Below are 14,671 nucleotides of genomic sequence, written 5' to 3'. Positions count from 1 at the left end.
TCTTATCGGTGATTTTCTCTTTAACATTTTGGAATTCTCAGGGAACACACATCACATTGGATGGACTTAAAATTATTGACCCTGTATATGTACAGTGCCTTTCTAGGTGGGGAATGAAGAGATCTGACTCCGCGATAGGTAACTTTCCATTGCAGTGAGCAGCATGCAGGGCGAGGAGACTGTAGAAGGGTAAGCTGATGGCTGGTTGCAGTGGATTACTCACCCCATAAAAAATATTACAAGAAAAATAACACAGGTGAGGAGGTGTGACAGGGCATAACCACTATGGGGGGATCACTTTAGATAAGCTGATCAGGAAAGAACTCATGGAAGAGGGGTCCTTTGTCTTGGCTTTTAAATAACAATGAGCCAGCCAGGGAAAATCTAGCCAGGGTATCTATCCCAGTGAGATAGTGCTGCTGCTGCTGAAGCTGATGAAAGCGGGAGATATCTCTTGTGCACTTAGTGACAGTTTTATTCAAAGCATTTTACTAATACTACCACACTGAACCCTTTCAGCAATGCACCAAGGTAAGGAGCTATTATTATCTCCATTTTATGGATGAGCAAACCAAGGCACAAAAAAAGATAGGCATTTGTCCAAAGTTGCACAGTTAGTTAAGTGTGGCCTGATTCAGGAAGCACAAAGGACCTACCCTAAAAAGGAACTTGGAGTTGGAAACGTAAATACCAGACCAGTGGGGACTCTACCTTTGCAGGCAGCTGGGACGAGTGAAATTGTGGAGGCCAGATACCTCACAGCATGGCGGGCCTCTGGAAGGATTTTAGATTTTATTTGGAGAGCACTGTGCTATCACCAGGTGAATTTCAGTAGGTGGCTTTGAGGTGAACTTCAGAAGAGTGACACTGGTTGATCTATGCCTTTATTTTTCTAAATTGTATTTATTTATTTCTGGAACAGGGAATCCAACTCAGAACCTTGTGCTTGCCTTTCAAACTGCTGTGCTGCTGAGCTATATCTTGGATCCAGATCTCTGTTTTTAAAATACATGTACAAGACCAGCAAAGAGATGAATCTGGGGGTGAGGGATGACATTGAAGGCAGGGGTTTTGGAGAAGTCTGACATAAGCAAGGAAGTGAGGCATGGTGAGATGTGTCCATCTATGGCTTTGACCTACCTTTATGCTTAAATCCTGGGCATTGTTCAGTGCTCCGTGTCACTGCATCTGCTAAGAATTTGGGGAGATGGCCTGATCATCTTGGCAAAAATGTTGACCTCACCTGGGGCTTCAAGGTGGTATTTGTGCATCGTGATAGAGTGATGGACATCAGGTCCACAGAGATCCCATTCCTGCCTGGCAAAGATGCCCTCTCAATGATGTTAGGTGAGTCTCTCTGGGTCTTGGATTATTTTGTAGTTTGAGCCATGAATGCCATCTTCTTGAAGTTGTGCTGGGGATTAAATCTAGTTTCTCTATTTCTTGCAGAATAGTTCAGTGATCCTAGTTCACTGCCTTCTCTTTTTGTAGGTATTTGGTGAACACTATAAATTTTGCTTGTTTCCTCTCAAGTGTAGTGCAAATTTTTGCCACTTCCAAGGTCATTAAGTAGATCAAGACCAGAGACATTAACCTCACCTGTCTTTTCTTTTTTTATATATTTGCTTTTTTCTTCCTACTAAGTCTTTCAGCTCGCCTGGACAGATCTCGTGGCTATAGAATTTAAACACTGTTGGTCAAAAGAATTTGAGTTTTCTATTGGTAGACAGATAGCACCTTGCAAAGTAAAGAAGTAATCCAAGGGCCTGCATAGGAAGACCTTGAGCTTCATAGCTGAACTACGAAACTTACCATGCCCTGTGATGGTTAATTACAAGCTTAATTATGCCAATTTTATTGGCTTGACTGTTACTCAGAGATTGGTGGAGCACACTTTTGGGTGTGTTTGGGAGTAATGGAAGGGTGACCTTGGGTGCTATGTCTGGTCCCTGGCCCCTTCCTTTGTATCACTGTCTCTCTGCCCCATTTCCCAGAAGCCTTGTTACGCGATGCCTTTCCATCACGATGTTCCTGTCTTGCAGCCAGCATGCTGAATCCCCCAAACAATGAGCCAAATAAAACTTTCTTGCTCTGAGTTGTGGGTGTTGGGTATTGAGTCCCAGCAATGGGAAATCAGACCAATATGCCCCTTCTTCAGAACTCAGCCTACTTCCCTGTCTATTGTCTTCAGTTAAACTCAGTGCCAGGTAGAATGTCACACCCCTATAATCCTAGCTACTCAGGAAGATGATGCAAGAGGATCACAAGTTCAAGGCTAACCTGAGGAATTTAGTGAGACCCTGGGTCAGATTTTTAAAAAAGAAAGAAAAAGGCTAGAGATGTAGCCCAGTGGTAAAGCTCCCTTATGTCCAGTTCCCAGGAAGGCTGTCAATCAATAAAACTCAAATAACTTCTCCTTTTCCCTCTCTCTCCCTATTTTCCTGGTACACACTTTTACCCAGACTCTTCCAGACAGTTAGGAAGGTGATTTTCTGACAGCATCATCTCTGGGCCCTATTCTGCCCTTAAATTTGCCTTCCACCAGCCTTCTCCGGTAGATTGACAATTTCCCACCTTGCTGTCTCTCTTGATTTTCAGTGTCTGGTTAAACAATAGTTTATTTCTCTTTCTATGGTGTTTGAGACTGGAAAATTACTTATCTTTAATCCAAAGCCTATTTGTGCTTTGAAAGCTAGGAATTTTAGGAACCTCTATGGTCCTGAAACTATTTTCAGTTAGGATGACTCTGCTACAATTCTGTTTTTGTGGATTGTTTGACTCCATAATTGTAATAAAAGTAATATACTATATAATATATTAATATGTAATATTACACAATATTCTGTACCTATACTAAATAATTATAACATAGTATTATGTCATGTTTTAATGACCATCACCTTAGGCCTGGCTTTAGAAAGCATTGTTTTATAGAAAGTGGGATGTGTATATGTGATAGTTATTTCACTTCTTTAAGAGTTAACTGCTTGAATTCCCTTACCATGCAGTCATGTGTAGTGCTTTTCTATCTCCAAACACAATTAAAATTACCCTTCGGGTGTTCCAAGTTTTAATCATTCTTTGTGTGGAACATTCCCATGACTCCACCCCAAAGGAGTTTCTCTGCATCTTCTCAGATGTGGTCTTTCTCAGAGGAGGAGGAGGAGGAGGAGGAGGAGGAGGAGGAGGAGGAGGAGGAGGAGGAGGAGGAGGAGGAGGAGGAGGAAGAGCCAGACTGAGTTTTGAAGCCTTGTTTCAGAGGCTGAACATTAGTGTTTTATCTGTCTCTGTTTCTCTCTGTTTCTTTCTCTCTCTCTCTCTTTCTCTCTCTTGCTCTCCCTCCAGGGCCATGCCAAGGCCCAGTCTTTACCCATCATGCAATGGTGCAGTGCTTTTAATCTGGAGTCCCAGAAAGCACTGCTGCCCACACTAGCTGGAGATCCTAGGCCCTGGTGGATTTGAGTCTGTAAATGTGGGCAATATCTTATTAGCAACCTATGGATGTTCCTCAGTGAGTAATGTTGTTATGATTATTATTGCTCTGGAGGGTCTTGAGAGGCCAGAGCTGGCCTCTGGATCAGATCCACTTTGATCTATGCTGGTACTCACCAAACTATGCTTGCTCTTTTAGTGTGACCAGTGGCCACTTATGGTGAGAGTTTGATAACCTTGAACCATTTGCATCTCAATCAATAGGATGAGTGCACAGGCCAAGCACTTAGATGTCACAAGAATGTCAAATTGCTTTAGTAGTTTTAAAGGTCTTGATCTCATTTTCTGGATTCATCCCAGCTCAGTGACCAACAGTTTGCAAACAGCGTGACCCATGGGCCACTTTGAATAGCATGCTTTGTGCTTAAATCCTCTGAGGATCTGTAATATGCTGGGCTCTGCATGGGACTCAGATTTGCCTGTGTGGCTTCTGCCTCCACAGACCTTCAGGGCTTTACTGCTGTTCTGTCCAAATGCTTTGAGGGCCACAGGCTGCCTGGATCCTCACCCAATTGGCTCCCAATAACTGGGGCTCATCTTAGTCTTTGAGCAGGCACTCCTGATTCATCTTCTGGATTATTTTGGCATTTACATGGGAAAGGGTGTCAGGCTAAAGTCCCTTCCCTGTCATAAGGTCAAGGAAACTATTTGGCAGGGAGTCAAAGTCTTACAAAAATAAGATACACAAAAACCTCGGCAGGATTTCAAATGCTGACTCCAGTCACATGTATTGTCCTGGAAGGACCACTTGGTGTCCTTTTGCTGGGGGGGGGGTGTCATTGTCCAAAGGTAATCACCCAGGTCTTGTAGGCATTGGACAATGCTTCATAGCTATCAGTGGAGGCAACAAAAGGGACAAATGTTCTTTAAACCATAAGAAAAACACTAACAAAAATTTTCATTCACTTGGGAAATTAAAGGTCCAAGGATCAAAAAATATAACTGTAAAACATAAATGTTTTCATGCACAATGGGTTCTGCTTATTTGAAGAGCAAGACTCAGTTAACAGTACCAACAAGAAGCTTATAGATAGCACTGAAAATACCCAACAATAATGATTATACATTTATAACAATAATTGCATTAGGAAGCAATGCTAAATACATGGCACATGCCCCAAGCCCCCTCACGCTAACTTCTCTGTAGACATCACTAATCAATCACTCCTTTTTTTCTCTGATCTCTCATATGGTTTCAGAACCGCAGCATAGACTGGAAAGCCACAGTCAATATATAGAAGATGACAAATGCAATGAGACTACTTGGCTTCCTGGAGTAGTAATTTAGAGTTTAAAAAGTATTTTTCATGTGCATTTCCATTTTAAGCCTCTCCTGTGATACAGTTGCTATGGTTCACAATGGATATAATAATTCACACCTGCAAAAAAACCGGGGCTCTGAAATTAAAAACATGATCAATATTATATAAAAAATAAATAGCAGCAGCAGCAGTTGAGCCTCTATTCACCTTCATATATAGTACAGGAGGGGACCAGCAACTGTTATGCTCTTATTGTGTTCTAGGCCTCATAAGCTATAGCTACCTAGTGCTCATGCAACCTTGTGCAACTAGTATTGTTTCAAATTTTCCCAAGAGGGGTTAGGAAATTTAGGCAACTTGTGCAAGGTCATATGAGTGACAAAGGAGAGAGTTAGGATTTGCACCTCCGTTTCTCTGAATCTAAAGCACATTTATTTTTCTGCTCAGGGGACTTCTAACAGTAAGCCTTCTCCTTACTGGACACATTGTTGAGGGCAGGGTGTGGCAAAGTTGTTTCGGGGAATGGTATTAATAACAGCAGCAACTTGAATAAGACTTCAACACGCAACATTACAGAAATGATTTAAAAAACACTGTCACAGCACTATGCTGGAATATTTGCAGCTATTATAGATGGTTAATATGATGACTGTGTAGGAACTTGTAAGTATTTACCAAATAACATTAAGAAATCCTATGTAACCTGATTGCATTTAAGCAGAAATTATGTATATGAGTGGGTATAGAGCACACAAAGAAAATATCTTTTGGCTGAGATTCAGGATAATGAGATGTTTTAAAGTTGTATTAAACATAGTACTAAAAAAAACCCTCAAAAAGTATATATAGCTCAACACCAAGAAAGTCTAGCCAAAGGAAACAGACAAAATAATTACCTACTGAAACATTTGTCCTCAAGACTTGAAAAGAGGCATTTTCAAAATAATGAAGAGGGTTTGACGGCATTTAGAGTAAGAATTAACTACAGATTAACAGAAAGTAGAAATGATATTAGAACAGAAATTTGATATTAGGAATTCTGTGTATTTGAGAATTTTATACACTAGAAAAGATCTGAAGCGCTGATATATTTCCTTTTATTTTCTCAATGCATCCTACTCTTCTTAGATTTCAGGATAAAATTTTAGGAGTGACTTTAAGGTGAGTCATATAGATTTTTGATGTCATTCAAAATTAAGTTTGCCATTTACCAAATTACCTCCTATCTGCCAATCAACCAAAAGGGCTGCATTTACTGGGTGCTTCTATACCTTCATGTGGCACTTAGGGCAGGGGTGAAATGAATGCAGTGACAATTCTTTTTGGAACCTGCCAACAACTAAGTATGAGGCCACAGCACAGAAATCCAGAAGCCCTGGGAGGGGCCCAGCCTCACAGAGGGCTGGGAGAGGTTCTTGGTGGATGAATGAGCCCTGATAGGTGAGAAGGATCTCCCCTGGGAAAGGGAAGTTTAGTAAGAGTGCTAGGCCATGAATCAGATTTTGTTAAAGCATGGAAACCAACTACAGGGGACGAGGTGATGCTGGAGCACAGAGGGCCTTGAGTGCCCATGTGGGATGGCCTGGGGGAGCACAGCAATTGACGATTATACATCAAAACCTTTAAACAAGTCTGATGGGAACCACTCCTCAGATTAACAAGCACTGGGGATCCTCAAGGAAATGGAGAGAGAGAAAAATATTTTAGGGTGACCTCATATCCCCTGTTGAGACTGTATCGTGTGAGCAGGAAGAGAGTACTTATAACCAGAGTCCTAAGCTCCTTGAGAAAGGGAATGTGCTGTTGTCCTTGTAAACAATCTGCAAACCTGTAAATATTCAGGTCTGCCTGAGCCTAAGCTCATGTCACAGTAGGAGCCTGCTTCTCCTGATCACACTGTGCCATCACTGTCTACCTTCTTTAAAATGATAACACTCAATGAGGCTGCACAGATTTGTGCAAAAAATGTTGACCTGCATAACTGCCTAAAACAAACCAGAAACTTACACTGCAGTCACAGAACCTTCTGTAGGTCCCTGGATTCACCAGGTCTGTCCATCCTGCTCTGGCATCGCTCATAGGGATGGTGGACCCCGTCTCTGAACTGCTTTTTGTCTGTCTGCATGGTGATCACCTGCTCACATTTCAGAGTTGTCTCTGTTCAGAGACCACAGCTTCCACACCCACTCCTCACTTCTTGCTCTTCTCTGTTCTTAGAATCAGACCATGAGTCCAAATCCCTACTCTGCCACTTACTAGTTTAGAACTTTGGGAAGTTACTTTTCTGAATCTTAGTTTTTATAATAGTTTTCTGAGATAGAGACTAAAATAATCTCTATCACATAAGATTGCTATGTTTTTGAGAAAGAGATTGACAGTGAAAAAGATAGAGACAGCCTACACAACACACAGCAGCAGGGCCTGACACATAGTAAGTGCTCCACAAATATCACAAATATCAGCTATCATTATATTTTTCACCACAGGTGGGACTGACTTCTTGCCCAGCACATCTTCACTCTTTCTCAAATCCTAGGCAGTGAGCAACTTGAGGGCAGTGACCTGACTCAAAGCTGGAATGACAGAATTGCAGAGCTGACCATCCTGGACCATCAGCTGTGTCCTTATCTCTAATGTCTTAGTGTCTACCACACTGTACTCTTCTTCCTCAGTCAATAGGCTGAATTCCATCATCAGGTGCCAGGGTACAAGGTTCACTCCTTTTCAGCAAATGCTGACAAACAACACATACCTGAATTCATGGCACCCATTCCTCCCAAGCTTGGTTGTATCACCAGGTTATGCAGATTACAAAGTAACTCTCCCTTCTGGTAGAGGGAGGGTGTGTTCCACAAAATATATCACCCCGGAAGTAATGACATCCTCCTTTTTAAGGCTGATCCCAGCACCCATCTGGAGAAATACATTAGGGACAGGGACTTGATCAGTGTGCCTCAGTCTCCCAGTGGGCACACAGACAGTCTCTAGAGAAAGCAAGATGACACCTGGACAGATCGCCACCTCCACTGGCTTGGTGTCCTTTGACTGGTGCCCAGGGAACCAGCCACCTCATACCTCTGAGCACAGCCCACCTCCAGCCCTGCTGTGCTGGGAAATGAGGGATAGGGACAGCAGATCTGACAACTGAAATTCTGTGGTAACAGCTGTTCTTGTCACTTCAAAAGCATCAGGCCACTGGAGTCCCCTCCAAAAAGCTACTCCAATATCCGTACGCATGACCGCAGTGCTGAGTATCATTCTTTTCCTGCCCTCTCCTCCAGTGAGCCAGGGTCATCAGTTCTGCATATTTCCTGATTGCAGGTCTCCATGAGAATAATCCAGAATTTCTTGGGGATAAACAAACTTGTTTTGGTGAAGGTAGATGCCTGTGATTAATTACTTTCCATACTGCCTCATTTTGTTCTGTGTAAGACACCATGTAGAGAAATTTCAGAGATCTACAGCTTTTAAAATTCCTATTCCTATTTTACAAAGCAGGTTGAATACATTTTCAGAATTCTTCCAATGAGACAGAAGGTCCTGGATTTGCCAATCTCCCTGTCCAAACTCTTCTTCTGATGGTGGGAGTGGTCACTGAAGCCTCTTATTAACTCTGTTTGAGCAGTGCTTCAAATGGCCTTCCAAGGCTTATGCAAATGTTGGGTTCCTTAGGAATACAGAGGATCTGGAGAGGCTAAGGGAATTTTATCAATGAATACATCTCGTATCTGCTCACCTATTATAAAAATATTATGTGATAAGAATACTAGAGGAATCCTTTTTCTTTTTTTGAGACAAGGTCTCACTATGTAGCCCAGGCTGACCTTGAATTCATAATTCTTCTACTTCAGCCTCCCTCGTGGTGGGATTGCAGACCACCAGGCCCAGTTTACTAGAGGAATCTTAAATCTCAACTCTAAACTAAAGAGATGATCTTTGTCTGTCATTCTAGATGACTATGAAGCTGGCTATATCTCATAATGGAGACCTGTGTGTCCTAGTTTTGAGGAATGAGCCTGAGACTCTGCTCAGCCGCCATGACTGCCACGTAGCCCATGACTGCCCCAGGCAGTGTTGCTGGGAAATGTGACTTCTATCTTGACCTCTTTTCTGAGACCCAGAGATTATTCTCTGGCCATCACAGGCCTTGGGCATTTCCCCTATTTCAGTGCATCCCCTTAGAATTGAGGTGACTACTCTTACTGGCCTCACACCAGCCTGTGAGTACTACCTTTGAATGGAGGCCAGGAATAGATGAGCACATTAGAGTGTCCTGAAGTGACCAGCAGATGACAGAGGGGAAACACATGAGTAAAAGAAGGAAGGATCAGAGCAGGAAAAGTAGACAGCAGCTGCTGGCCCATGATACAAATCAGGGAAATAAAGTCACATCAGATGGACCCACAGTGACAGAAGTGAGCCAATGCCATGTTGTTTTGTGTGGATCTAGGACATGGAACATCAATGGGCACAGAGCGGCTGCTCATTCACCTATAACAATAGATGTATCACAACATTTTATGACCCCAGTTTCTAGCACTTTCTATGACTGCCTGTTTTAATCCTTGCATGAAACCATGCAAATTGCTGCCGATGTTGCTGGCAAAGTGGATGAAAGGGTAGTGTGGACGAGGACTCCCCAGTGAAGGCTACAGGACAGTCAAGGTCGACCCATACCATGACATTCATGGTTTCATCAATAAGAAGGCAGAGTGTTACAGGGAAGCACATAGATTCTGTGGCAAACTGCCGGTATCCAAGCTTCAGCTTTGGTCTTTAAAGCTGGGTGGCTTATTTCACTTATTTAACTGCTCTGTGCTTCAGTTTCTTCAGGGATGGTGACAGTGCACAGGGACTGCTGAGAGACTGGTCTGTTAGAGTCATGCAGCATGCAGAGAACTGGTGTGTTTCAAGTGATCCCCCGAGATGGTACCTTGAAATGCTGCTTTCTGTTACCTGAACCCAGAAAAGGTTCAAAGGCACAGTGTTAGAAGAGGGGGCTGCCTTTCTTCCTCCCCCTCCACAGATGTTGTGGCCTTAATCCAGAGGCAGTAGGATATGGGGACCTGGTGGGCCTTAGCTACAGGATAGAAGTCAACATTTAGAGCAGCCCATGGAGTGAGGGAGGGGAAGGAAGGAAGGAAATTTAGTACTCGTTAGTGCTTGCTCAATGTAGCCAAAAGATGTAAAGAAGAATCTGTCCCAGACCTTACCAGAGAGCTGATCAGTAAGTCTGGGACACATTCCAAAGTCCCAGAATCCAATGGGGGGGTCAACTGAGGACACACTGTGGGGAACTTTTTCATCTGCCCCAAGGAGGGACACATTCACTGTTTTCATCTAAATTTCTCGAGCTCACTGACAGTGTAGAGCAGCATTCTGGATTCTTGTTTACAGAATAACCCTCAGACTTTCACTCCTCAGTTTGATTATACACAGCCACCAGGCAGAGCACAGAGCTTTGGAGAGTGTGTGACCCCAGTTGCCCTGGTCAAGCACACTGCCCACTGACCTGCGCTGCTGGTTTCCTTCCATGCAGGAACTGGCAGGCTGTTTGGTGGTGGTCTGGAGATGTCAAATCGGCAGGGGTGTTGGGATGAATTGGTGGGAAGTGTAGCAAAGTCCAGCTTTCATCACGTTTGGACTTCGCTCTGGGGCATTTAGGCCACTAGCAGAATAAGCTTCCCCATTCCCCAGCACAAGGACTCTGTCAGAGGTTCCTCAGCTGCCGAACAACTCCCTCAGCCCAGCGGGCCTGTTAGCCATGACCTGGATTCTACCTACGTCTCCTTTCCACCGCTCCTGGCTGCTTGCTGTGTGTCCAGCACCAGCAACAGCTGGCATTTCCCAAATCCTTGTCCCTTCTTGCCCCCTGATGGAAGGGTCCTTCTGCCTCCCTCCATCTCATGCAACTTTTCTTCGTTTGTTTTCACTCAATCCATGTGTCATCTTCCCTAAGAAACCCTCTCTGAGTCGTCTGAGGTATGTCTGTTTGGTACTCTCACAATTCCTTCTGGAAATTTCTATCATGGTATTTACCACTGTCTATAAATTTCTCCACATAGAGTGGATTTCTTTCTTCCTTTTGCTTTTTTCAGGAATACCAGAGTGAGTTTTTATTTTAAGCAGGCCTGTACCGTAGCACAGGGTGGGAAGGAGGTGAGTACCCAGGAAGAGTCTTCCTAGACTAACTCCCAGGAAGTGGCTGGGGAGTGTGGCTTAGAAAGCAGTGCTGGCCTAAAACTTGCTGCGAATGTTGGCTGTGCAAACAACTTGGTGAGAGATTTGTATTCCTCTGGTGGGTGGGGACAGCAGCCCCAGATCAGCTCTGATGTCTTTAAAGAAGACAGGCCTTCACCCTTCAGCTCCCCTTGTGATTAAGGGGATGCAGTCTCTCAGTGGAGAAATGATATGGATGAGAAGTGCCTGACTCTCTCATTTTAACCTGTGCCAGCTGGAGCAGGAGACATGGCTTCACTGGTGGCCAGCACAACCCTCCCCCTGCCTTCACTTTCCTCCCTTCTCCCAAGGTATTGGGGCAATACCTCTGTGACTATAAAGTGGTCCATTCTCCAACGTGAGTGCTCCAATATGCAGCATGGATCCCTTCCCCACCCCCACAGCTTCAGACTATACTACTGTCCTTTTGAAGGGGTGAGAGCTACCCTGACTTGGCTAAGATCATGAAGGGAGGAATCCAGGCCTCTTTCTGCACACGGGTGGTTTTCTTGATGGTAGCTAGCATGAGTTTTGTCTTTTCATCTTCAATGTTTAATATGTGAGTGATTTGAAGCCTTTCCCTGAATCATTCTTCTTAAACTTTATTAGTACATGTTTACAGATGCAATGATTACATTTATCAGAGAGTTGGTTCATGTATATAACAAGCCTGTTTCTGCTTTTTTTACCCCCTACTCTCCCTTCCCTGCCTGCTCCCTCCAGCCCATAGCCCCTTTTTCATTTGCAAAATTCAATTCACATAATTTTCTTCTATAGCTTTTTTCTTTTACCCCCTTTCCTCCTTCTCCCTCCATCTCTTATTCCCTCATCTATCAAACGTTCCTAATTCACAGAACCCTACACCCAGCCAGTGCATTTCCACATTTCAACACATGCAAAATAGTTGCACATAGAGGATAGTCAGTACAAAACAAGATGCAGAAACCCTGAATTGCACTTAAGAACAAAGAAGCAGTAGAATGTGCTTTGTCACGGGCTGGAGTGCCCTGGGGAAGAGACTTGCTGCATCCTGAAAAAGCCTGACATCTCAGAGGCAGAGCAGGTGAAACAGGGTCACCACCTTCCTGTGGTGGGTAATGCTGCAGGATGATGCTGGCTTTGTAAATGGAGCCACATCCCCTACCTGCAGCTCCACCTTACAAGCCAATGCGAGATATGTAACCCATTTAGGCCAAATGTGGAGGTGATGGGTATTGCCTAGGCAGGGAATTTTGACTAAAATGCTTAATCCTTAAAACATTTTATTTAAAAAGCCTTAAGTTTATATCCAAACAGAAAAGCCTGCACTACTGGAAGAAACCCTACATGGCTTAGACATGTCTGCATTACAGCACCAGATGAAATTTCTGAAGGAGACAGTGCAGCCAAGCTCTCCCAGAAACCACACCAATTCTCTGGGAGGGATGGGTCCCCAGGTGCACACACAGAGGCTGGGAACTCAACAGAGCACAATAGAAACCTGACACGGCCAGCAGGCAAGTAGCACCAAAGCATTTTATGAAGCTGAGACTTTGCTAGCCTTTGAATAATTAATTCCAGGACCCACACAAATGTACAAAGTAAACCCAACCCTGACAAATTCTAGATTTGATACTGTTAATTAAAATCCACTGTCCATTGAACACACACACCATACACACACATCTACACAGGTACAAAACATAAAACATAAAAACTGTGGTTTATTGTATCTCACTTTAACTCTGTTTCAAGATGTGTAAAAACCTCTGAAATGCTTGCCAAACACTGACAGGAAATATAATGACTCAGTAGTCTTACCCTGAGGTAGTTGAGGGTGAAGTTGGTTAGACCCATCCTGGTGATGTTTTTGGACAGCTGATCCAGGACCTGAGGATCTTGTGCCTATATAAGAAAAAAAATACATTTTGTCCCTATGAGATGGTCCCACAAAACCACTAAACTGTGCTACTGCTGCTGAATGATGCAATCTTGACACTGTCAATTTCTCTTGGAGGGCCAGATTGCTGCAGATAATTTAATTTACATTTTGAAGACACTTGCAGATAGCAATCAGGGACATTTTTGGATCAATTGTGTAAGTCTGGGGAAAACCAAACTGTTTTAGATGTGCATTGGATTCTAGAGAAAAGTGATACTTTTTCTCTGTGAGAGTCCCTGAGGCAGAGTCTTCAGGTTGGAGGTTGCTGACCCTGCAGGAGAGCTCCAGGGCTAGTGCCCTCACCAGAGAAAGGGCTTCTCTGAGTGGGGCAGTGCCATGCCTTTGTCTCCTATTGTGACTATGGTGCTGAATTTCACAGCTCACAGTTGAGGACTGTATTTGGAAACTTTGCTACTATCATAATTCCTTTGCAATACTATATATCTATATATATCTATGAGAGAGAGGAGAGAAGAGAGAGAGAGAGAGAGAGAGAGAGAGAGAGAGAGAGAGAGAGAGAGAGAGAGAGTTTCTTCTCTTTAAACTGAGGCTAGGAGCAGACAATTTCCACTCTGTAGGACTGTAAAATAAGTATCGCATTTTTCAAAATGTTAGCTGCATTTTAGCACTGGTTGTAAGTACCATGGGCCTCCTCACACATTATCTTTGATGATGATAATAATAATAATAATAATTCCTTTGCATTCCAGTTTAACTGGAGTCTCTTGGTCAATGCTCTTCCTTTGTCTTTCCTCCTTTCTCAGGGGGTGTAAGCAAATTAGTGCCACAGAGAAGGAGATGTAAGTAAGTATTCCCGCCTCCACATCTGCATTCATGGGACTGTCTAAGTCAGCGATGAACCTTTTAGAGCTTTCAATGGTACAAAAAGCCGACTATGGCATGCATGCCATCGGCACGCCTCCACTGGTCCAGGTTATACTAATATAACTTTATTATTTTCTTCTGTGCTTATGTTTTTAATAATTAAATTTTTCTCCTTTAAAATTGTTTGTAATTATTTAAAATTTGTAATACATAATAAACAAATTTGTTGTGGGAAACTGGAACATGCCCATAGGATGCCTTGGTACTTTATGCTCTCTCTTCCCCATCTTTGAACAAACTTTTTTCCCACAGTGATGCTATTTTTGAATTTGTGGATATAAATTAAAAGCAAAACATGTGAGACAAATAGTCAGAGGGCATCAGCTGTGTGTCAGCTTCTTGAAGGGGGGTCTTCATGGACATGGAGCCTATGTTTGAGTCTGTCTATGATGAACTGGGTCTACACAGATGCAGTTCTAGGCAATGGCTAGGAGCTTACATCACAGGTAGAAACCAGGACGCTCACCACTGCATGAAAGAACACTGCCATTACTGCTACTGATTTTGATGATGATGGTAACTGAACAGCAATATCTGCTAAGGACCTACTATGTGCCAAGGACTGTATAGCTATTAACTCTTAATTTTTTTTTTTCTTTTGTATCAGGAATCAAACTCAGGACCTTCTGCTTGCCAGGCAGGTGCTGTGCTGCTGAGTGATATCCTAGCCTCTATTAACTCTTAATTCTAAAGCCAGACTGTCATGGCTTTCTTCATGGCAGCCTGCCCTGCTTTCTTTAGGGTGTTCTTTTATCTTGCTGTTTCCTCTTTTACTCAGCCGAGGATCACTCTGATGAGCCAATTTCTCCTTCACTCTTGATTTTTACTTTTTTCAATAGACTTCACCATGGCTTAACAGCAACAGAAACATTCTCAAGCCAATTCTCTAAGG

The 14,671-nt window shown here is 43.2% G+C and overlaps 1 protein-coding gene across 15 annotated transcripts in view; it reads right to left on the bottom strand.

Annotated features, from left to right (window-relative positions):
- Positions 1–14,671, bottom strand: part of Ldb2 (LIM domain binding 2) — a 364,317-nt gene that overhangs the window by 54,325 nt on the left and 295,321 nt on the right. For all 15 annotated transcript variants that reach the window (XM_063230125.1, XM_063230126.1, XM_013147321.2 and 12 more), the window contains exon 5: positions 12,774–12,857. In XM_063230125.1, the coding sequence (XP_063086195.1) occupies positions 12,774–12,857 (84 nt within the window). The remainder of the gene's footprint in view (positions 1–12,773; positions 12,858–14,671) is intronic.

The sequence above is a fragment of the Cavia porcellus genome, unplaced genomic scaffold, assembly GCF_034190915.1.
Source record: "Cavia porcellus strain 051 isolate PalLab524CR breed Dunkin Hartley unplaced genomic scaffold, mCavPor4.1 scaffold_18, whole genome shotgun sequence".
Lineage (NCBI taxonomy): Eukaryota > Metazoa > Chordata > Mammalia > Rodentia > Caviidae > Cavia > Cavia porcellus.
The sequence above is the reverse complement of the archived record's forward strand: the minus strand, read 5'-3'. Positions and strand labels throughout refer to the sequence as shown.